The 25,719-nt window shown below is 44.1% G+C and overlaps 1 protein-coding gene across 5 annotated transcripts in view; it reads left to right on the top strand.

The window, feature by feature from the left end:
• The window catches only part of birc6 (baculoviral IAP repeat containing 6), a 326,307-nt gene that overhangs the window by 185,543 nt on the left and 115,045 nt on the right, over nucleotides 1-25,719 (top strand). For all 5 annotated transcript variants that reach the window (XM_070889262.1, XM_070889261.1, XM_070889260.1 and 2 more), the window contains 3 exons: nucleotides 2,422-2,618; nucleotides 16,751-17,051; nucleotides 22,924-23,141. In XM_070889262.1, the coding sequence (XP_070745363.1) occupies nucleotides 2,422-2,618; nucleotides 16,751-17,051; nucleotides 22,924-23,141 (716 nt within the window). The remainder of the gene's footprint in view (nucleotides 1-2,421; nucleotides 2,619-16,750; nucleotides 17,052-22,923; nucleotides 23,142-25,719) is intronic.

Raw genomic sequence — 25,719 nt, 5'->3', positions numbered from 1 at the left:
TCATAGCGAGGGGATTTGAGTACAGGGGCAGGGAGGTGTTGCTACAGTTGTACAGGGCCTTGGTGAGGCCACACCTGGAGTATTGTGTACAGTTTTGGTCTCCTAACTTGAGGAAGGACATACTTGCTATTGAGGGAGTGCAGCGAAGATTCACCAGACTGATTCCCGGGATGGTGGGACTGACCTATCAAGAAAGACTGGATCAACTGGGCTTGTATTCACTGGAGTTCAGAAGAGTGAGAGGGGACCTCATAGAAACGTTTAAAATTCTGACGGGTTTGGACAGGTTGGATGCAGGAAGAATGTTCCCAATGTTGGGGAAGTCCAGAACCAGGGGTCACAGTCTAAGGATAAGGGGTAAGCCATTTAGGACCGAGATAAGGAGAAACTTCTTCACCCAGAGAGTGGTGAACCTGTGGAATTCTCTACCACAGGAAGTAGTTGAGGCCAATTCACTAAATATATTCAAAAGGGAGTTAGATGAAGTCCTTACTACTCGGGGGATCAAGGGGTATGGCGTGAAAGCAGGAAGTGGGTACTGAAGTTTCTTGTTCAGCCATGAACTCATTGAATGGCGGTGCAGGCTAGAAGGGCTGAATGGCCTGCTCCTGCACCTATTTTCTATGTTTCTATGTTAATATTTCTCGACCAAACCCACTCAGGTGGTGGTTAATTTATTCAGGATTGACTAAGGTATCTGCCAGACTTGAATCCTAGTAGGCTGCCAAGTTGGAGCCAGAATGTGCTAATTCTCAGCAAAGGTATCTATCCTTCCCTGTTGAGTCCAAATTTTGGCATTTGGATTACTTTCAAGATACAGCTTATACACTGCAATCAGTAACCGAATCCTGTCTGGTATACTGGGAATGTTTTCCGTAAGGGTTGGGGCAGGTAAGAAATAGTGTGCAGTGGTTATCTGTCAGGAACATTATACTGCTTATTATGTAAACAACCTAGCTGCAGTTTGAGATGGCAATGCCTTGGATATGATGGGTCAATGAAATAATACCCTCATTCCTGACCATATTGGGATATAATGACTATGTAGAAACGCAGTGTACTAGAGGTTGTTGAGGTCCTTTCCTGTCTCTTGAGCATCTCCCCCACCTTTTCTGCTAATTAGACAACAAGGGCTGTTGATGAAATCTCCAATGGAGTAATTCCAAGAAATAAACTTCATATGGTCCAAGTTTGCAGCAAAGCTATCTTAAGAATTTGAGGCTGAAGACTACAGCCATCTGTTTGGTCCAGCATGAAGGGAGCTCAGAGTTTCATTAGCAGATTGGCCATCTCTGCAGCACTTGTTTTTGCTGTTTTTTTTTCTTTCTCAGCAGTTAGTCCATCCTGTACTGTTGTAACTCCTGCTCAATAGTTACCATAGTCTTTGTTAACCTACAGTAGTTCCCCATCTATCCACACCTTGAATTTAAAGTCCTCTATATATTCATCGATGGTCTCTGCAATCTTCTTCAGCATTACAGCCCACCCCCCCTAAAAAAAAACAGTTCCTGTGACTGGCTTTTTGTGCAATTCCCTCTCCCCTTACCTCCACTTTTGATGGAAGAGCTTTTTAGCCTGCTTGTCCTGCTTCTTGGAATTCCCTCCCTAAACTTCTCCATCTCTAAGAATGTTTTTCAAAAGGTGGAGACAATGAGCCTCCTCGACCAGCAATTGTGGTTACCCCTTCCAAATCGCTCCCATCCTGGCTTGGTGTCTGTTTCCTTGCACCTACTTTTGAAGTGTTATATAAATGCAAATCGGTGGAGGTGTGAAAAAATCCTTTTTGTAATTCCTAGTTGTGCATTTTCCCTGCAGTGTGTGTTAATTTGATCAATTTCTTTATTAAGTCTGATTCTTCACATTTTGAGCAAATATGGTGGCAGTGTTTAAATCAAAATTGCGTATATGTGGCGCAAAATATTAATGACCTGCACAGCACAAATGTAAAATGGGTTTCACTGATCCAAGCTCAAATAAAAGTGTAAAATTTCACCAGTAACTTTAAAATCTCAGTAGTTGGAACTTGGATTGCTTTGATTTGATCTTGAGTTCCAAATTACTGGCTTAATTTTAGCATCTTTTAATGAATGGAGCCTAGCTGATTTATACTGAAGAACTGTCTGGATAATAAAAACTAGGCCTAATACACAGCTTTCCAATCAAACCAGGTTGATGTAATTAGAAACCTATTTGGGGGCATTGCAAAATAGCCTCAGAATTTTGATCATTTTCTGATTTTGAATTGTATTTCTGTAATATCTGCTCAGTTATATGACCTGTATAACCTTTGCAGTCCACGTTTGTAAATGTGCTTTATCTAGCTCTTAATGGATCTATTCAATGCCAGTTCCTTGCTGTGGCAATGTTGCTTTATGTTTTTCATGTTTTGGGAGCTTAATTTATATCCACTATTTCATACAGAGCTTGGAGAGGGGCTGACCAGCTGTCCTGAAGATGAAGTGTTGCAACCAAGTGATGACTGCATAGATAGTGCCCTGGATGAGTCTTTGCTTGAAACTAATCCTATCCAGTCTCCACTGCAAGTGTTTGCTGGCATGGGTGGGCTAGCACTCATAGCCGAAAGGCTGCCAATGTTGTATCCTGATGTTATCCAGCAAGTAAGTGATAAATCTGCTGATATGTTCTGCAATTGTTCATCGCACTCACCTGACACGCAAGAGGCTTGGCGTTTCAGCATCTTCTAGTGAAACACCAGATGCAATTGGAAGCTCCAGCTCATGGCAATCTTTCCTGGCCTTGGTGGAAACTTGCACTTCTCCACCCCCCCCACCCATTTGGCAGATGACATGCTGACAGCACATTGCTCTAGTTATGATGCCATAGAGTGTTATGCCTTAGGTTTGCACCTATAAATTCTTGGTGCTTGTTGTGCTACTGAGGGTCGATGGTTTGGTGCTTCTCTGGAGGAAGAGAAGAGAAATGGGAGATGATGTGCCCTCAGGCATACTTCCTCATAACTGGTTTGAATAGCCCTGAGCGGTCTGGGAGAAGGTTGTCTGCCCTGCCTCTTTGCTGAGGGTGGTGGTGGGGTTGGAAACTCATGGGTAGGAGGTGAATGGCATAATAGGAACTTAGGATATAAAATAGAGTTCAGATCCTCAATATGATGAACCCCTGATGAGAGCCACATTGCTAGATTGTTAATGTCTACCATATACTTTCAGCACATAGGGCCCAAGTTTCCACACGATAAAAAACGGGCGCCCCTCCGAGCTGGGCGCCCGTTTTTCGCGCCTAAAAAAAACCTTGCGATTCTGGAGCGTTCTGCAGCTCCTTGTCTGCCTGGCGCGGCGCCCAGGGGGGCGGAGCCTACACTCGCGCCGATTTTGTACGTGGGAGGGGGCGGGTACTATTTAAATTAGTTTTTTTCCTGCCGACAACGCTGTGCGTTGGAGCGTTCGCGCACGCGCAGTGTGAAGGAAACATTGGCACTCGGCCATTTTTGTAGTTCTTTGTAGCTGTTTAATTTTTGAACATTTTTTTAATAAAAGCACATTGCCATCAGCACATCAGCACTGAGCCTTCTCACTGTCCCCCCCCCCCCCCCCCCCATGCGGTAAGAACGGGTGCCGCCTCTTTCCTCCCCCGCCGCCCCCCCCCCCCCCCCAGCGGGAAGAACGGGCGCCTCAGGCTGACTGCAGCATTCTCCGTGCCTGAAGCACTTTCACACAGGTAGAAAGATGGTTTATTTAATCTTTTCTTTGCTTATAAATGTTTATTCAGGTTGGATTTATTTTTAGAAGTATAAATAAGGATTTAATGACTTCCCTCCCCCCCCACCTCGTTCTGGACGCCTAATTTGTAACCTGCGCCTGATTTTTTAATGTGTCGAACAGGTTTTTTCAGTTCTACAAAAATCTTCACTTGCTCCATTCTAACTTAGTTTGGAGTACGTTTTCACTGTGGAAACTTTGAAATCAGGCGTTAGTGGCCGGACACGCCCTCTTTTGAAGAAAAAATTCTGTTCCAAAGTAGAACTGTTCTAACTGACTAGAACTGCAGAAAAAAAAATGTGGAGAATTGCGATTTCTAAGATAGTCCGTTCTCCACCAGTTGCTCCTAAAAAATCAGGCGCAAATCATGTGGAAACTTGGGCCCATAGAGTACAGTATTTGGCATGGTTGAAAATTTCCACTTGAAGTTGCAGCATGCTCCAATAATTAACATCTGATTAGCACTCAAAAATAGCCATTTTGTAGAAAGAAACCTTTTGTGAGAATTTTGCTTGGAGCAGCTCTATCCTATGTGCAGTTTACCAGTTCAAGTTGATCTGAAGTGTTTAGCAGCAATGCTCCCATATTGACACTTGTCTAACATGTAATGTAGCTCAGTACCTTTTGTTGTCTGTCCCAGAATGTTGTCACTGATCAAAAAAGCTTGACTGCCCTGACTGTAGTATACCACTATTTAATTCAGTTTTGTTTTTGCTTGGTGAAGCAGGTATAATATTTTCCAGATTAGATTGTATTTCAACGGTGATGAAAATGTTCCCGAGTCAAATTATGTCATTATAATCAGATCGCCTTAAAGTAAATAAATACTTTGAAGCATGAGGTGGAATCTTTGGATGATAAATGGGTCAATCATCCTACTAAACAAGATGAATTTTCTAAAAATGGAGTATGCTATATAGAAGACATCCCATTGATACTGGTGTAAACGTTGCTAAATCCTATAATGTCACCAACAGTAAGATTTGGAAAATCTATTCATTTGAATGTTTGATTTAAATTTATATACCCAGTCAAATACAATTTATACAGCTCATAATTGCCTGAACATTTGAATCTTGAGGGGGTACCAGTTGAACCTTGAGAAATGAACAAAAGAAGCTTTGCCTGTTTGAATCTCCGATTGATGGTGACAATTAAGCTAATTACATGACTGAATTCACTATCATTTAAATATTTGAATTTGGTTGTACAGCAAAGTTAATAAGGCAAAATTCTTTCACAGCTGGCAGTTATAGATGCTGATGATAAATGCAGTCAATTTGTCCATATGTATGAGCAAATGTGTAACTGCTCTTGCCGCATTTAAAGTGAAACTCGTAACTATTGAGATTACGGGGTAAATATTGGAAAACCAAGGGTGTTTGTAAAATATAATGGACAGTTTTACTTTGGGGAATAAACTTTTAGCAATTTATGTAATCTATTGATTCAAATATAAATAAGAACATAACAAGAAATAGGAGCAGGAGTGAGCCATTTGGCCCCTCAAGCCTGCTCCGGCATTTAACAAGATCATGGCCGATCTGATTATGGACTCAGCTCCACTTCCCTGCCTGCTCCCCATAACCTTTTATTCCCTTTTCGCTCAAAAATCTGTCTATTTCCGCCTTAAATATATTCAATGACCCAGCCTCCACAGCTCTCTGAGGCAGAGAATTCCATAGATTTCCAACCCTCAGAAGCAATCCCTCCTCACCTCAGTTTTAAATGGGCGGCCCCTTATTCTGAGACATTCCCCTATAAATGGAAATATCCTCTCTGCATCCACCTTGTCGAGCCTCTTCATTATCCTTGATGTTTCGATAAGATCACCTCTCATTCTTCTGAACTCAAATGAATATAGGCCCAACCGACTCAACCTTCACGTCAACCCCCTCATCTCTGGGATCAACCGAGTGAATCTTCTGAACAGCCTCCAATGCAAGTATATCCTTCCTTAAATACGGAGGCCAAAACTGTACGCAGTACTCTAGGTGTGGTCTCAACAATACCATGTACAGTTGTAGCAGTACTTCTCTGTTTTATTCTCTATCCTGATTCCATTTGCCTTCCTGATTACTGCTGTACCTGCATACTAACTTTTTTTGTTTTTCATGCACAAGTACCCCAGGACCCTCTGTATTGCAGCACTTTGCAATTTTTCTCCATTTAAATTTTAATTTGCTTTTCTATTTTTTCTGTCAAAGTGGATAACCTCCCATTTTCCCACATTATACTCCATCTGCAAAATTTTGGCCCACTCACTTAGCCTGTCTATATCCCTTTGCAGATTTTTTGTGTCCTCCTCACAACTTGCTCTCCCACCCATCTTTGTATCATCAGCAAATTTGGTTACATTACACTCGGCCCTTTCATCCAAGTCATTAATATAGATTGTAAATAGTTGAGGCCCCAACACCGATCCCTGCGGCACCCCACAAGCTACAGTTTGCCAACCGAAAAATGGCCCATTTTTCCCGACTCTCTCTCTTTTCTGTTAGTTAGCTAATCCTCTATCCCTGCTAATACATTACCCCCAACCCCATGAAATTTTGTCTTGGGCAGTAACCTTTTATGTGGCACCTTATCAAATGCTTTCTGGAAATCCAAATACACCACATCCACTGGTTCCCCTTATCCACCCTGCTCATTACATCAAAGAATTCCAGCAAATTTTATAAACATGATTTTCCTTTGATTGAATTATGCTTTTCCAAATGTCGCACTACTGCTCCCTTAATAATGGACTCTAGCATTTTCCCAACGACAGATGTTAGGCTAACTGGTCTGTAGTTTCCCGCTTCCTGTCTGCCTCCTTTTTTAAATAGGGGCATTAGATTTGCGGTTTTCCAATCCGCTGGGACCTTCCCAGAATCTAGGGATTTTTGGTAGATTATAATCAATGCATCCACTATCTCTGCAGCCACCTCTCAAGGTCCGAGGATGTAAGCCATCAGTTCCAGGGGACTTGTCCGCCTTTAGTCCCATTATTTTACCAAGTACTACTTTAGTGATAGTGATCCTCCCTTCCTATAGTCCTTGATTACCCACTATTGGGATGTTTTTAGTGTCTTCTACCATTAAGACCGATACAAAATATTTGTTCAATGTCTCGGCCATTTCCCTGTTCCCCCATTATTAATTCCCCAGTCTCATCCTCTAGGGGACCAACATTTACTTTAGCCACTCTTCTCTTTTTATGATAGAGAACTGGTTGGCAGACAGGAAGCAGAGAGTCGGGATAAATGGGTCCTTTTCAGAATGGCAGGCAGTGACTAATGGGGTGCTGCAGGGCTCAGTGCTGGGACCCCAGCTATTTACAATATACATTAATGATTTAGCTGAAGGAATTGAGTGTAATATCTCCAAGTTTGCAGATGACACTAAACTGGGTGGCGTTGTGACGTAGTAGGACGCTCAGAGGCTGCAGGGTGACTTGCTTAGGTGAGTGGGCAAGTGCATGGCAGATGCAGTATAATGTGGATAAATGTGAGGTTATCCACTTAGGGGGCAAAAACACGAAGGCAGAATATTATCTGAATGGCGGCAGATTTGGAAAAGAGGAGGTGCAATGGGACCTGGGTCACACTACATCATAATTCTAAAAGGACAAAGGGTGTTTAAAAAAACAAGCCTGAAGGCTTTGTGTCTTAATGCAAGGAGTATCCGTAATAAGGTGGATGAATTAGCTGTGCACATAGATGTGATTGGGATTACAGAAACGTGGCTCTAGGATGATCAGGGCAGGGAACTCAACATCCAAGGGTATTTAACATTCAGGAAGGATAGAATAAAAGGAAAAGGAGGTGGGGTAACATTGCTGGTTAAAAAGGAGATTAATGCAATAGTTAGGAAGGACATTAGCTTGGATGATGTGGAATCTATATGGGTAGAGCTGCAGAACACCAAAGGGCAAAAAACGTTAGTGGGAGTTGTGTACAGACCTCCAAACAGTAGTAGTGATGTTGGGGAGGGCATCAAACAGGAAATTAGGGGTACATGCAATAAAGGTGCAGCAGTTATCATGGGTGACTTTAATATGCATATAGATTAGGCTAGCCAAACTGGAAGCAATACGGTGGAGGAGGATTTCCTGGAGTACATAAGGGATGGTTTTCTCGACCAATATGTCGAGGAACCAACTAGAAAAGAAGCCATCTTAGACTGGGTGTTGTGTAATGAGAGAGGATTAATTAGCAATCTTGTCGTGCGAGGCCCCTTGGGGAAGAGTGACCATAATATGGTGGAATTCTACATTGGGAAGGAGAATGAAACAGTTAATTCAGAGACCATGGTCCAGAACTTAAAGAAGGGTAACTTTGAAGGTATGAGGCGTGAATTGGCTAGGATAGATTGGCGAATGATACTTAAGGGGTTGACAGTGGATGGGCAACGGCAGACATTTAGAGACCGCATGGATGAACTACAACAATTGTACATCCCTGTCTGGTGTAAAAATAAAAAAGGGAAGGTGGCTCAACCGTGGCTATCAAGGGAAATCAGGGATAGTATTAAAGCCAAGGAAGTGGCATACAAATTGGCCAGAAATAGCAGCGAACCCGGGGACTGGGAGAAATTTAGAACTCGGCAGAGGAGGACAAAGGGTTTGATTAGGACAGGGAAAATAGAGTACGAGCAGAAGCTTGAAAGGAACATTGAAACGGACTGCAAAAGCTTCTATAGATATGTAAAGAGAAAAAGGTTAGTAAAGACAAACGTAGGTCCCCTGCAGTCAGAATCAGGGGAAGTCATAACGGGGAACAAAGAAATGGTAGACCAATTGAACAAGTACTTTGGTTTGGTATTCACTAAGGAGAACACAAACAACCTTCCGGATATAAAAGGGGTCAGAGGGTCCATGAAGAAGGAGGAACTGAGGAAAATCCTTATTAGTCGGGAAATTGTGTTGGGGAAATTGATGGGATTGAAGGCTGATAAATCCCCAGGGCCTGATGGTCTGCATCCCAGAGTACTTAAGGAAGTGGCCTTGGAAATAGCGGATGCATTGACAGTCATTTTCCAACATTCCATAGACTCTGGATCAGTTCCTATGGAGTGAAGGGTAGCTAATGTAACCCCACTTTTTAGAAAAGGAGGGAGAGAGAAAACAGGTAATTATAGACCGGTCAGCCTGGCATCGGTAGTGGGTAGATTGATGGAATCAAGGATGTCATAGCAGCGCATTTGGAAAGAGGTGACATGATGGGTCCAAGTCAGCATGGATTTGTGAAAGGGAAATCATGCTTGACAAATCTTCTGGAATTTTTTGAGGATGTTTCCAGTAGAGTGGACAAGGGAGAACCAGTTGATGTGTATTTGGACTTTCAGAAGGCTTTCGACAAGGTCCCACACAAGAGATTAATGTGCAAAGTTAAAGCACATGGGATTGGGGGTAGTGTGCTGACATGGATTGAGAACTGGTTGGCAGACAGGAAGCACACAGTAGGAGTAAATGGGTACTTCTCAGAATGGCAGGCAGTAACTAGTGGGGTACTGCCAAGGTTCTGTGCTGGGGCCCCAGCTGTTTACATTGTACATTAATGATTTAGACGAGGGGATTAAATGTAGTATCTCCAAATTTGCGGATGACACTAAGTTGGGTGGCAGTGTGAGCTGCGAGGAGGATGCTATGAGGCTGCAGAGTGACTTGGATAGGTTAGGTGAGTGGGCAAATGCATGGCAGATGAAGTATAATGTGGATAAATGTGAGGTTATCCACTTTGGTGGTAAAAACAGAGACAGACTATTATCTGAATGGCGACAGATTAAGAAAAGGGGAGGTGCAACGAGACCTGGGTGTCATGGTACATCAGTCATTGAAGGTTGGCATGCAGGTACAGCAGGCAGTTAAGAAAGCAAATGGCATGTTGGCCTTCATAGCGAGGGGATTTGAGTACAGGGGCAGGGAGGTGTTACGACGGTCGTACAGGGCCTTGGTGAGGCCACACCTGGAGTATTGTGTATAGTTTTGGTCTCCTAACTTGAGGAAGGACATTCTTGCTATTGAGGGAGTGCAGCGAAGGTTCACCAGACTGATTCTCGGGATGGCTGGTCTGACATATGAGGAGAGACTGGATTGACTGGGCCTGTATTCACTGGAGTTTAGAAGGATGAGAGGGGATCTCACAGAAACATATAAAATTCTGACAGGACTGGACTGGTTAGATGCAGGAAGAAGGTTGGATGGGGAAGTCCAGAACTAGGGGACACAGTCTAAGGATAAGGGGTAGGCCATTTAAGGAGATAAGGAGAAACTTCTTCACTCGGAGTTGTTAAGCTGTGGAATTCCCGACCGCAGAGAGTTGATGCCAGTTTGTTGGGATATATTCAAGAGGGAGTTAGATGTGGCCCTTATGGCTAAAGGGATCAAGGGGTATGGAAAGAAAGCAGGAAAGGGGTACTGAGGAGAAAGATCAGCTATGATCTTATTGAATGGTGGTGCAAGCAAGAAGGGCTGAATGGCCTACTCTACCTATTTTCTATGTTTCTATGTACGTGTAGAAACTCTTACTTTCTGTTTTTATATTTCGTGCTAGTTTACTTTCATAATTACCCCCTCATTTATTTTTTTAGTCATTCTTTGCTGACTTTTAAAAGTTTCCCAATCCTCTGGCCTCCCACTAGACTTGGCCACATTGTATGCCCTTGTTTTCAATTTGACACCATCTCTTATTTCCTTAGTTAGCCATGGATGGTTATCTCTTTACTACTTCTTTCCTTCTCATTGGGATATATTTTTGTTGAGAGGTATGAAATATTTCCTTGTTGGCCGGTGCAGACATGATGGACCAAAATGGCCTCCTTCTGCGCTGTAAATTTCTATGTTTCTAAATGTCTGCCACTGCTCATCAACCGTCCCATACTTTAATCTTTTTTCCAAGTCCACTTTAGCCAACTCTACCTTCATATCTTTGTAGTCGCCTTTATTTAAGCTTAAGACACTGGTTTGAGATCCAACTTTCTCACCCTCCAACTGAATTTAAAATTCTGCCATGTTATGGTCACTCGTTCCTAGAGGATCCTTTTCTAGGAGCTTGTTTATTAATCCTGTCTCATTATACAGTACCTGATCGAAGGTAGCCTGCTCCCTGGTTGGTTCCGCAACATGCTGTTCAAGGAACCTATCCGGGATACACTCGATGAACTCGAGGCTACCCTGGGCAATTTGCTTTGTCCAATGAAGATTAAAATCGCCCATGATTATTGCCGTCCTTTTTTACATTATTTCTTGATTTATTCTCCATCCAACAGTGTAGCTACTGTTAGGGGGCCTATAGACTACACCTACCAGCTACTTTTTCCCCTTATTATTCCTTATCTCCACCCAAACTGATTCAACATCTTGATCTTCTGAGCCAATATCTTTTCTCGCTAACACACCCTGATCTCATCCTTTATTAACAGAGCTACCCCACTTCCTTTTCCTTTCTGTCTGTCCTTCCGAATTGTCACATCCCCCTGAATATTCAGTTCCCAGTTTTGGTCACCTTGCAACCACATTTCTGTAATGGCTATCAGATCATACCCATTTGTATCAATTGTGCCACCAACTTATCTATTTTGTTACGAATGCTGCATACATTCGGAAAAAGAGCTTATAAATTTGTTTTTTTACCCTTTTCCCCCCACTTTCTAATTCACCTTTATGTTTATACATTCTGTCTCTTCCTGGCACGGTCTGATTTTCATTTCCCCCAGTGCTACCCTGCTCTATTGCTTTCTCCTTATTCATTGACTACTTAAATTTTCTTTCACCTGAACCCTTCTCTTTCCCCCCCCCCCCCCCCCCCCCCCCCCCAATTAATCCACTAATTAGTTTAAACCCCTCTCTACAGCCCGAGTTATTTGATTCGCCAGGACCCTAGTCCCAGCACGGTCTAAGTGGAGCCCGTCCAAATGGAACAGCTCCCTCTTACCCCAGTACTGGTGCCAGTGTCCCAAGAACCAAAACCCATTTCTCCCACACCAGTCTTCAAGCCACGTGTTTAACTCTCGGATCTTATTTACCCTATGTAAATTTGCTCGTGGCTCAGATAGTAATCCAGAGATTACCACCATTTGTGGTTCTGCTTTTTAATTTGGACCCTAGCTGCTCATAATCCCTCAGCAGAACCTCTTTGCTTATCCTACTTATGTTGTTCGTACCCTCATCATCATCATAGGCAGTCCCTCGGAATCGAGGAAGACTTGCTTCCACTCGTGACATGAATTCTAAGGTGGCTGTACAGTCCAATACGAGAACCACAGTCTCTCGTAGGTGGGGCAGATAGTCGTTGAGGGAAAGGGTGGGTGGGACTGGTTTGCCGCACGCTCTTTCCGCTGCCTGCGCTTGATTTCTGCACTCTCTCAGCGAGGTACTCAGCGTCCTCCCGGGTGCGCTTCCTCCACTGAGGGAGGTCTTTGGCCAGGGTCTCCCAGGTGTCAGTGGGGATGTTGCATTTTATCAGGGAGGCTTTGAGGGTGTCCTTATAAAATTTCCACTGCTCATCTTTGGCTCGTTTGCCGTGAAGGAGTTCCGAGTAGAGCGCTTGCTTTGGGAGTCTGGCATGTGAACTATGTGGCCTGCCCAGCGGAGCTGATCAAGTGTGGTCAGTGCTTCGATGTTGGCCTGGTCGAGGACGCTAATGTTGGTGCATCTGTCCTCCCAGGAGATTTGTAGGATCTTGCGAAGATATTGTTGGTGGTATTTCTCCAGCGACTTGAGGTGTCTACTGTACATGGTCCATGTTTCTAAGCCATACAGGAGGGCGGGTATTACTACAGCCTTGTAGACCATGAGCTTGGTGGCAGTTTTGAGGGCCTGGTTTTCAAACCCTCTTCCTCAGGCAGCCGAAGGCTGCACTGGCGCACTGAAAGCGGTGTTGGATCTCGTCGTCAATGTTTGCTCTTGCTGATAAGAGGTTCCCGAGATATGGGAAGTGGTCCACGTTGTCCAGGGCCACGCCATGGATCTTGATGACTGGGGGACAGTGTTGTGCGTAAAGGACAGGCTGCGGTGGAGGACCTTTGTCTTGCTGATGTTTAGCGTAAGGCCCATGCTTTCGTATGCCTCAGTAAATACGTCGACTATGTCCTGGAGTTCAGCCTCTATGTGTGCAGACGCAGGCGTCGTCTGTGTACTGTAGCTCGATGGCAGAGATTGGGGGTGGTCTTGGACCTGGCCTGGAGACGGCGTAGGTTGAACAGCTTCCCACTGGTTCTATAGTTTAGTTCCACTCCAGCGGGGAGCTTGTAGACTGTGAGGTGGAGCATGACAGCGAGGAAGATTGAGAAGAGGGTTGAGGCGATGACTTAGCTCTGTTTGACCCCGGTCCGGATGTGGATTGGGTCTGTAATGGATCCGTTGGTAAGGATCACGGCCTGCATGTCGTCGTGGAGCAGGCGGGGGATAATGACGAACTTTTGGGGGCATCCGAAACAAAGGAGGATGCTCCATAGTCCCTTGCGGTTGACAGTGTCAAAGGCCTTTGTAAGATCGAAGGCATGCCTTGATGACCCAGAGACACACAATGCCCACAGCGCTTGGTCTGCCCGCCAGGCCTCCATAACCAATGCCTGCAAAGAGACGCTCGGTCACTCGACCAGGAAACACCAGGATTGGTTTGATGAGAATGATCAGGAGATCCAAGAGCTAATAGCTCGCAAGTGCAGGGCATTTCTGAGTCTAAAGCAACAACCCAACTCCAGAGCAACAAAGCAGCATCACAGATGGCTCAAGGCTGAGGTCCAACAAAAAACCCGGGACCTAAACAACAAGTGGTGGATGGAGAAAGCGCAGGCGATACAGCAGTTGGCTGACAGCCATGATGTGTGAGGGTTCTTCATCGCAGTCAAGGCCACCTACGGTCCAAACACTCAAGGCCTCACTCCACTGCTGGCCAGGAACGGGGAAACACTCATCAAAGACACCGAGGCAATCAGAGCACTTTGAAGATCTCCTCAACCGAGACTCTGTCTTTGACTCGCGTGTTCTCGACTCTATCCCGCAGTATGCTACTCACCACCGCCTTAGTAAAACCCCAACACTGCATGAGGTAGAAAAGGCCACAAGGTAGCTTAAGAACAACAAGGCTTCCAGAGCGGATGGAATCCCTGCTGAGGCGCTGAAGTATGGCGGAGAGGCACTACTGGCGCGAATACATGACTTCGTCTCTCTCATTTGGAGGAAGGAGAGCATGCCGGGTGATCTCAGATGCAGTGATCGTGACCATCTTTACAAAAGGGGACAGGTCCTACTGCGGCAACAACAGAGGAATCTCCGTTATCAGCCACTGGGAAAGGCGTCGCTCGAGTCGTCCTGAACAGTCTTCTCCATGTGGCTGAGGAGCTCCTCCTGGAGTGCGGATTTTGTCCCCTACGGGGCACAACGGACATGCTTTTTGCAGTGCAACAGCTGCAGGAAAAATGCAGGGAACCGCATCAGCCCTTGTACATGGCCGCCTTCAACCTTACAAAGGCCGTTTGACACTTGACACTGTTCGTACCCACGTGGACCACGACAACTGGACCTTCTCTCTTCCCTCCCCCTGCCCCACTGCAAGTTACTCCAGCCCAGAGGAGATGTCCTTAACTCTGGCACTGGGAAGGCAACACAGCTGTCGGGACTCTCGGTTGCAGAGAACAGCATCCATCCCCCAATGATACTGTCCCCTACCACTATGTTTGCTTTTACTTTCCCCACTTGAATGGCCCCCTGTACCACGGTGCTGTGGTCAGTTTGCTCATCCTGCCTGCACTCCCTGCTCTCGTCCACACAGGGAGTAAGAGCCTTGAACATGTTGGGCAAGGACTGAGGCCCCTCCATCCTGAGTCCCCATACCTTCCTCACTCATTGTCACACGCTCCTGTTCCTGACCACAAATCGAATTTGAATTAATTAATCTAATTGGTGTGACTAGCTCCTGGATTGCGGCGCCCAGGTAACTCTTCCCCCTCCCTGATATGTCTGTCTGCAACTCATTGCAGCTCATCAACGCGGAGCCGACGTTCCTCGAGTTGCAGACACTTGCTGCAGATGTAGTCGACGGGGACCTCTGTGTGCACCAGCTTCCACATGTTGCAGCAATGACGCATTGCCTGCCCTGCCATCTATAATGTATTTAATTAATTAGATTTAGTTTTTATTTATTAATCCAGGCCCCTAATTCCAGGCCCTTAATTTAAAGTGAGAAAAAAAACTCACCAACCAATCCATTCCCTGCCTTCCTGTGATGCCAAATGTAGTCGCCCTGTTCTCCTTTGTCGCCCTTTCTTACCTGCTTGTGCTGCTTCCTGTGGTGGCTGGCTGCTCACTCTTTTATGCTTCACTGCTCCTCTGGTGTTCCCTCCTACATCGAGGGGGTCGGCACTGTTTCTCTGGGCTGGCTGCTCACACTTTTAAGCTTAGCTGCTGCTCAGGTGTTCCCTCCGAGATCGGTGGGGGTGGGGGCCGGTGCTGGTTGGGTATTGTTTTCACAGGAAAACCAAGCCAAGTATTTTAGTGCTAAGTTTGTCATTTGAATGCTATTTTCAGACTCCGGGTTTGCCCAGTTTTCCTGAAGTAGGCTACATTTTACTCGCTTACATTGCTTCAAGCCCACATTCTGTGCTGGAAAGGGAGGTGCAACATTAAATGCCACCAGAAGAGAGATTATGGGATTAGAGATCAAATTATAGCTGTTTGTTTGCTTCTTTCCATATATTAAAAGTTATGGTCTCGCAGTAGCACCGAAATAGAATAAATATTGAGGCTGTTGTGATTCCCGGACGAGTTCACAGAAGGCTTTAATAGAATTATATACTTGAGCCCTTCTGGAATCATGTGACTTTTTCTGTGGCCTCGTAGATAGTCTTCAATGAATGTAATTCCAGTATTACATTTGTCAGCATTGATCTTAAAGTCTTAAAAGTGTTGAGTGAAGTAATTTTAATTGGATCCAGATGGCATCCGCAAACTAATGAAGCTTTGCTGCCCTAGCCTGTCATGTGTCTCATGAACCCCTTGATTTAAATTGGTTCCTCCAATCATCCATATATTTTGCAAAATTATAAGATTGTTAAAAGCTGTGCTGTGAATTGTATGATTACTTATAGTGAAGGAAACCATTTTAATGGTACCCTGTAGGTCGTTTTATTTTTTAAAGTTTGTTCGATATCTGTTCAACAGATTGTGAAACTATTCACCTCCATTAGTTTTTTTTTCCTACAATATGCAGGCTTTTAAACCCAAGCCTTGCTTCACCTAATTACTCTGTCATTCATTTCATGTTCCTTACTTTTGAATTTGCTGGGTTTTCTCTCTCCCCCACCACCAAACAGAATTTTTCTGTCACAGTAGCAATAATGCACTGTCCATACCCAAGTGGCTTTACTGGTGCTATTTCATTTCATCCTTTTTTTTAATTAACAATTCTGATCCTAGTGGCAACAGACTTTTACATTTTTTTTTTCTTCTTGCCCCCAAAACTTTAGGTTGGCGACATTCACTGGCAATTATTTTATCCTTGCCCACCTCCAAACTGTTGTAAATATCTAAATATTAACATTTTATCATGATGTACTCTTCGTGTTGTATCATGTTTTTCGTTCCTAATCTGAATGTGCTCCACAACCATTGCCGGATTACTCAAGACAACCTGGGCTACCAACTGCTTAGTCTGAACCTACAATGACTCATCCACTGTTCCTTAGTTTGCAATGCACTTGAGTAACTGTAGTTCTGATTCAGTATAAAATAACTTCTGGCTGGCTTAGTTTTTAATGAAAAACTTTAATCTATTAATGCTGGTGATTTGCTTCTACTAGCTGATTTAGTAGAATCTAGAAGTTGAGCAAACTGAATCTTCAAAGTCGTGTGAATAATTTGCTGGTAAATTTAAGATGAATAATGTAAAGGGACAAAATGGACGTAACTAGCTTCAGCTGGAGTAATCTTCAGCTGGGTCTTTACTGACCCAGAGCCTTAAAAGTGGGGATTCTGTAAGATGAATTGATGGATATTTTTGAAGTTAAGATGTGACCTCTTTTTGTGCATTTAGGTGAGTGCTCCAGTGGTAACCTCCACTTCACAAGAAAAGCCGAAGGACAATGAGCAGTTTGAATGGGTTACCATCGAGCAGTCTGGTGAATTAGTCTATGAGGCACCTGAAACCATAACTGCAGAACCACCACCAATCAAATCAACCGTTCCTGCCATGTCTCCCATCCCAGCACATTCTCTCGCAGCCTTTGGACTCTTCCTCCGTTTACCAGGATACGCAGAAGTCCTCCTCAAAGAAAGGAAACATGCTCAGTGCTTGCTTAGATTGGTGCTAGGAGTAACTGATGATGGCGAAGGCAGTAAGTATAACTTGAGATCCACATGCATTGTTCTGCACACTGAATATGATTGTTTTGTTGCCCTTAATTCACTCTTAGAATTAATTGCTGATGTAATCATACCGATTCCCAATACATGCAGTCACTAGTACTTTCAGAGAATCGCATGTTGTAATCGGCAGAATTCCTCAGTGTCTTTATGAAAACAAATTTGTGTTTGAACGGCTTTTATTCAGTAAATTAAACTGTGGTGTGGTGTTGTACAGTGGACAAGGGAGAACCAGTGGATGTGGTGTATTTGGATTTTCAAAAGGCTTTTGACAAGGTACCACACAAGAGATTGGTGTGCAACATTAAAGCACATGGTATTGGAGGGTAATGTATTGACATGGGTAGAGAATTGGTTGGCAGACAGGAAGCAGAGTCGGAATAAACGGATCCTTTTCAGAATGGCAGGCAGTGACTAGTGGGGTACTGCAATGTTCAGTGCTGGGACCCCAATTATTTACAATATACATTAATGAGTTAGACAAAGGAATTGAATGTAATATCTCCAAGTTTGCAGATGACACTGAGCTGTGAGGAGGATGCTAAGAGGCTGCTGAGTGACTTGGACAAGTTAGGTGAGTGGGCAAATGCATGGCAGATGCAGTACAATGTAGATAAATGTGAGGTTATCTACTTTGGTGACAAAAACAGGAAGGCATAGAAAATAGGAGTAGGCCACTTGGCCCTTCGAGCCTGCACCACCATTCAATAAGATCATGGCTGATCATTCCCTCCGTACCCCTTTCCTGCTTTCTCCCCATACCCCTTGATCCCCTTAGCCGTAAGGGCCATATCTAACTCCCTCTTGAATATATCCAATGAACTGACATCAACAAATCTCTGCGGTAGGGAATTCCACAGGTTAACAACTCTGAGTGAAGAAGTTTCTCCTCATCTCAGTCCTAAATGGCCTACCCCCTTATCCTAAGACTGTGTCGCCTGGTTCTGGACTTCCCCAACATCAAGAACAATCTACCCGCATCTAACCTGTCCTGTCCCATCAGAATCGTGTATGTTTCTATGAGATCCCCCCATCATCCTTCTAAATTCCAATGTATAATGGCCCAGTTGATCCAGTCTCTCTTCGCATGTCAGTCCAGCCGTCCCAGGAATCAGTCTGGTGAACCTTCGCTGCACTCCCTCAATAGCAAGAACGTCCTTCCTCAGATTAGGAGACCAAAATTGAACACAATAATCCAGGTGAGGCCTCACAAGGCTCTGTACAACTGCAGTAAGACCTCCCTGCTCCTATACTCAAATCCCCTAGCTATGAAGGCCAACATACCATTTGCCGTCTTCACCGCCTGCTGTACCTGTATGCCAACTTTCAATGACTGATGAACCATGACATCCAGGTCTCGATGCATCTCCCCTTTTCCTAATCTGCCACCATTCAGATGATCTGTCTTTGCGTTTTTGCCCCCAAAGTGGATAACCTCACATTATACTGCATCTGCCATGCATTTTCCCACTCTCATAACCTGTCCAAGTCACCCCTTCAACCTCTTAACGCCCCCCCTCACAGCTCACAATGCCATCCAGTTTAGTGTCATCTGCAAACTGGGAGATATTACACTCAATTCCATCATCCAAATCATTGATGTATATTGTAAATAGCTGGGGTCCCAGCACTGAGCCCTGCGGCACTCCACTAGTCATTGCCTGCCATTCTGAAAAGAACCCGTTTATCCCGACTCTCTGCTTCCTGTCTGCCAACCAGTTCTCTATCCACGTCAGTATATTACCCCTAATACCATGTGCTTTGATTTTGCACACCAATCTCTTGTGTGGTACCTTGTCAAAAGCCGATTGAGAGTCCAAATATACCACATCCACTGGTTCTTCCTTGTCCACTCTACTAGTTACATCCTCAAAAAAATTCCAGATTTGTCAAGCATGATTTCCCCTTCATAAATCCATGCTGACTTGGACCGATCCTGTCACTGCTTTCCAAATGCGCTGCTATTTTATCCTTAATTGATTCCAATATTTTCCCCATTACTGATGTCGGGCTAACCGGTCTATAATTACCCGCTTTCTCTCTCCCTCCCTTTTTAAAAAGTGGTGTTACATTAGCTACCCTCCAGTCCATTGGAACTGATCCAGAGTCGCTAGACTGTTGGAAAATGATCACCAATGCATGCATTATTTCTAGGGCCACTTCCTTAAGTACTCTGGGATGCAGACTATCAGGCCCCAGGGATTTATCAGCCTTCAATCCCATCAATTTCCCTAACACAATTTCCCGCCTAATAAGGATATCCTTCAGTTCCTCCTTCTCACTCGACCCTCGGTCCCCTAGTACTTCCGGAAAGTTATTTGTGTCTTCCTTCGAGAAGACAGAACCAAAGTATTTGTTCAATTGGTCTGCAATTTCTTTGTTCCCCATTATACATTCACCTGAATCCGACTGCAAAGGCACCTACGTTTGTCTTCACTAATCTTTTTCTCTTCACCTATCTATAGGAGCTTTTGCAGTCAGTTTTTATGTTCCTGGCAAGCTTCTTCTCTTTCTCTTTATTTTCCCTTTCTTAATTAACCCCTTTGTCGTCCTCTGTTGAATTCTAAATTTCTCCAAGTCCTCGGGTTTGCTGCTTTTTCTCGCCAATTTATATGCCTCTTCCTTGGATTTAACACTATCCTTAATTTCCCTTGTTAGCCACGGTTGAACCACCTTCCCCGTTTTATTTTTACTCCAGACAGGGATGTACAATTGCTGAAGTTCATCCACGTGATCTTTAAATGCTTGCCATTGCCTATCCACCGTCAACCCTTTAAGAATCATTTGCCAGTCTATTCTAGCCAATTCACACCTCAAGCCATCGAAGTTACCTTTTCTTAAGTTCAGACCCTAGTTTCTGAATTAACTGTCACTCTGCGTCCTAATAAAGAATTCTACCATGTTATGGTCACTCTTCCCCAAGGGGTCTCGCAGAACAAGATTGCTAATTAGTCCTTTCTCATTACACATCACCCAGTCTAGGACTGCCAGCACCCTGGTTGATTCCTCAACACATTGGTCTAGAAAACCATCCCTAATACACTCCAGGAAATCCTCCTCCACCACATTGCTACCAGTTTGGTTAGCCCAATCAATATGTAGATTAAAGTCACCCATGATAACTGCTGTACCTTTATTGCATGCATCTCTAATTTCTAGTTTGATGCTGTCCCCAACCCCACTACTACTGTTTGGTGGTCTGCACACAACTCCCACTTGCGTTTTCTGCTCCTTGGTATTCCTTAGCTCCACCAATACCGATTCCACATCATAAGAACATAAGAATTAGGAACAGGAGTAGGCCATCAAGCCCCTCGAGCCTGCTCCGCCATTCAACAAGATCATGACTGATCTGGCCGTGGACTCAGCTCCACTTATCCGCCCGCTCCCCATAACCCTTAATTCCCTTATTGGTTAAAAATCTATTTATCTGTGACTTGAATACATTCAATGAGCTAGCCTCAACTGCTTCCTTGGGCAGAGAATTCCACAGATTCACAACCCTCTGGGAGAAGAAATTCCTTCTCAACTCGGTTTTAAATTGGCTCCCCTGTATTTTGAGGCTGTGCCCCCTAGTTCAAGTCTCCCCGACCAGTGGAAACAACCTCTCTGCCTCTATCTTGTCTATCCCTTTCATTATTTTAAATGTTTCTATAAGATCACCCCTCATCCTTTTGAACTCCAACGAGTAAAGACCCAGTCTACTCAATCTATCATCATAAGGTAACCCCCTCATCTCCGGAATCAGCCTAGTGAAATGTCTCTGTACCCCCTCCAAAGCTAGTATATCCTGAAGTAAGGTGACCAAAACTGCACGCAGTACTCACCAATACCCTGTACAGTTGCAGAAGGACCTCCCTGCTTTTGTACTCCATCCCTCTCGCAATGAAGGCCAACATTCCATTTGCCTTCCTGATTACCTGCTGCACCTGCAAACTAACTTTTTGGGATTCATGCACAAGGACCCCCAAGATCCCTCTGCACCTCAGCATGTTGTAATTTCTCCCCATTCAAATAATATTCCCTTTTACTGTTTTTTTTTCCCCAAGGTGGATGACCTCACACTTTCCAACATTGTATTCCATCTGCCAAACCTTAGCCCATTCGCTTAACCTATCTAAATCTCTTTGCAGCCTTTCTGTGTCCTCTACACAACCCGCTTTCCCACTAATCTTTGTGTCATCTGCAAATTTTGTTACATTATACTCTGTTCCCTCTTCCAGGACATCTGTGTATAATGTAAACAGTTGTGGTCCCAGCACCGATCCCTGTGGCACACCACTAACCACCGATTTCCAACCCGAAAAGGACCCATTTATCCCGACTCTCTGCTTTCTGTTAGCCAGCCAATTCTCTATCCTTGCTAATACATTTCCTCTGACTCCACGTACCTTTATCTTCTGCAGTAACCTTTTGTGTGGCACCTTATCGAATGCCTTTTGGAAATCTAAATACACCACATCCATCGGTACACCTCTATCCACCATGCTCGATATATCAAAGAATTCCAGTAAATTAGTTAAACATGATTTCCCCTTCATGCTAATGTCCTTTCTTACTATTGCCGGTTAAAGAGGAAATTAATGCAATGCCACCCCACCTCCTTTTCCTTTCTGTCTATCCTTCGTAAATGTTGAATACCCCTGGATGTTGAGTTCCCAGCCTTGGTCACCCTGGAGCTATGTCTCAGTGATGCCAATTACATCATACCCGTTAACTGCTATCTGCGCAGTTAATTCATCCACCTTATTCCGAATATCCTCGCATTGAGGCACAGAGCTTTCAGGCTTGTCTTTCTAACACACTTTGCCCCTTTAGAATTTTACTGTAATGTGGCCCTTTTTGCTTTTTGTCTTGGGTTTCTCTGCCCTCCACTTTTACATTTCTTCTTTCTATCTTTTGCTTCTGCCCCCATTCTACTTCCCTCTGTCTCCCTGCATAGGTTCCCATCCCCCTGCCATATTAGTTGAATATTATCTGAATGGTGACAGATTAGGAAAAGGGGATGTGCATGGAGACCTGGGTGTCATGGTACATCAGTCATTGAAAGTTGGCATGCAGCTGGTGAAGGCAAAAATGGCATGTTGGCCTTCATAGCAAGAGAATTTGAGTGTAGGAGCAGGGAGGTCTTACTGCAGTTGTACAGGGCCTTGGTGAATATTGTGTACAGTTTTGGTTTCCTAAGCTGAGGAAGGATATTTTTGCTATTGAGGGAGTGCAGCGAAGGTTCACCAGGCTGATTCCTGGGATGGCAGGACTGACGTATGAAGAAAGACTGGATCGACTAGGCTTATATTCACTGGAATTTCGAAGAATGAGAGGGAATCTCATAGAAACGTATAAAATTCTGACGGGATTGGACAGGTTAGATGCAGGAAGAATGTTCCCGATGTTGGGGAAGTCCAGAACTGGGGTCACTGTCTAAGGATAAGGGGTAAGCTATTTAGAACCAAGATGAGGAGAAACTTTTTCATTCAGAGAATTGTGACCCTGTGGAATCCTCTACCACAGAAAGTTGCTGAGGCCAGTTCGTTAGATCTATTCAAAAGGGAGTTAAATGTGGACCTTACGGCTAAAAGGATCACGGGGTATGACGAGAAAGCAGGAATGGGGTACTGAAGTTGCATGATCAGCCATGATTATATTGAATGGTGGTGCAGGCTCGAAGGGCCGAATGGCCTACTGCACCTATGTTCTATGTTTCTATGTTGATGACAAATTGCATAACAGAAACTCCAGTTCCTGAAAAGGAATTTTCACTTGAATAGTTTTTTTTTGTTGGACATCGAGTCAGTACAGGTCTAACAAAGTTTTAAATCATTTTCATTTTCTCTCTATTTCCAGGCCACATCCTACAGTCCCCATCAGCGAATGTTCTTCCTACGCTTCCATTCCATGTTTTGCGCACTTTATTCAATACCACACCATTGACTACTGATGATGGCGTTCTCCTGAGGCGGATGGCTTTGGAAATTGGAGCAATTCATCTTATCCTGGCTTGCCTCTCTGCACTAAGCCACCATGCCCCAAGAGTTCCCAATGCAAGCGTCAACCAGACCGAGGTGAGCTCAGCCTAAGGTTATATATCAAATCTAGGTTTTAACTACATCAGTTCAACTGACCTAATATGAAGGGATAGCTCTTCACTGAGTATAGTGATTTTAAAAACCAATTGAAGTGTGTGAAGGGTTTATGTTCAAACCTCACGATTGAACAGCATCTGCTTAAATTTCTTTAATTCATAATTATAGATAGCTGCAGTTTGTTGGATAAGTTTTTTAAAATTTTTATTCTTCACTCCAAATGATTGTGCATCATGTTATGTCACTTTTCTAAATGGCTTTAACCGTTTCCTGTTATGGGTGTGTTCTCAAGTCAGATGTATAATATTTCCTGCTGTATATTTGAATTCAACTTCATTTTGGCACTAACAACTGACCAATTTGTGGTCCAGACAGAAATGAGATAAATATCCACATACTGCATAATCAAAGCACTCTGACTACTGCCCCTACTGCAGTTAAAGGGGTCTTTGGCTCCTTGCCTTTGCCATGAGTTTGGAATTGTTAAAAATTTAAAACTTAGCACTATTTGATTGTTTATCTGCAATTCTTTTAGAATTTTGAGGGTAATTTTACGTGAATAGATGAAGAGGAGCCACATTGCTGATGCAGCTCCTTAAAACTGTTCGGGGTAGTTGGTGCAATGGGCTGAATATAGCTGTGTTTCTTGGCTAACACGCACTTTGTTTCTAATTTTGCCATGGTTTAAGGTGGTAGAAAGAAACCTATTAAATTATATACCATAACTGAGGACTCTAACATTTCAAAACCCACAAAATAGATTTTGAGTTGTGGCCTACAGGAGCTAGATCTTACATTGGTTTCTGTTGTGAATTGGCTAGGATAGATTGGCGAATGATACTGAAGGGGTTGACTGTGGATGGGCAATGGCAGACATTTAGAGACCGCACGGATGAACTACAACAATTGTACATTCCTGTCTGTCGTAAAAATAAAAAAGGGAAGGTGGCTCAACCGTGGCTATCAAGGGAAATCAGGGATAGCATTAAAGCCAAGGAAGTGGCATACAAATTGGCCAGAAATAGCAGAGAACCCGGGGACTGGGAGAAATTTAGAACTCAGCAGAGGAGGACAAAGGGTTTGATTAGGGCAGGGAAAATGGAGTACGAGAAGAAGCTTGCAGGGAACATTAAGGCGGATTGCAAAAGTTTCAATAGATATGTAAAGAGAAAAAGGTTAGTAAAGACAAACGTAGGTCCCCTGCAGTCAGAATCAGGGGAAGTCATAACGGGGAACAAAGAAATGGCGGACCAATTGAACAAGTACTTTGGTTCGGTATTCACTGAGGAGGACACAAACAACCTTCCGGATATAAAAGGGGTCGGAGGGTCTAGTAAGGAGGAGGAACTGAGGGAAATCCTTATTAGTCGGGAAATTGTGTTGGGGAAATTGATGGGATTGAAGGCCAATAAATCCCCAGGGCCTGATGGACTGCATCCCAGAGTACTTAAGGAGGTGGCCTTGGAAATAGTGGATGCATTGACAGTCATTTTCCAACATTCCATTGACTCTGGATCAGTTCCTATCGAGTGGAGGGTAGCCAATGTAACCCCACTTTTTAAAAAAGGAGGGAGAGAGAAAACAGGGAATTACAGACCGGTCAGCCTGACATCGGTAGTGGGTAAAATGATGGAATCAATTATTAAGGATGTCATCGCAGTGCATTTGGAAAGAGGTAATCTGATAGGTCCAAGTCAGCATGGATTTGTGAAAGGGAGATCATGCTTGACAAATCTTCTGGAATTTTTTGAGGATGTTTCCAGTAGAGTGGACAAGGGAGAACCAGTCGATGTGGTATATTTGGACTTTCAGAAGGCTTTCGACAAGGTCCCACACAAGAGATTAATGTGCAAAGTTAAAGCACATGGGATTGGGGGTAGTGTGCTGACATGGATTGAGAACTGGTTGTCAGACAGGAAGCAAAGAGTAGGAGTAAATGGGGACTTTTCAGAATGGCAGGCAGTGACTAGTGGGGTACCGCAAGGTTCTGTGCTGGGGCCCCAGCTGTTTACACTGTACATTAATGATTTAGACGAGGGGATTAAATGTAGTATCTCCAAATTTGCGGATGACACTAAGTTGGGTGGCAGTGTGAGCTGCAAGGAGAATGCTATGAGGCTGCAGAGCGACTTGGATAGGTTAGGTGAGTGGGCAAATGCATGGCAGATGAAGTATAATGTGGATAAATGTGAGGTTATCCACTTTGGTGGTAAAAACAGAGAGACAGACTATTATCTGAATGGTGACAGATTAGGAAAAGGGCAGGTGCAAAGAGACCTGGGTGTCATGGTACATCAGTCATTGAAGGTTGGCATGCAGGTACAGCAGGCGGTTAAGAAAGCAAATGGCATGTTGGCCTTCATAGCGAGGGGATTTGAGTACAAGGGCAGGGAGGTGTTGCTACAATTGTACAGGGCCTTGGTGAGGCCACACCTGGAGTATTGTGTACAGTTTTGGTCTCCTAACCTGAGGAAGGACATTCTTGCTATTGAGGGAGTGCAGCGAAGGTTCACCAGACTGATTCCCGGGATGGCGGGACTGACCTATCAAGAAAGAC

The sequence above is a fragment of the Pristiophorus japonicus genome, chromosome 9, assembly GCF_044704955.1.
Source record: "Pristiophorus japonicus isolate sPriJap1 chromosome 9, sPriJap1.hap1, whole genome shotgun sequence".
Classification (NCBI taxonomy): domain Eukaryota; kingdom Metazoa; phylum Chordata; class Chondrichthyes; family Pristiophoridae; genus Pristiophorus; species Pristiophorus japonicus.
The sequence above is the reverse complement of the archived record's forward strand: the minus strand, read 5'-3'. Positions and strand labels throughout refer to the sequence as shown.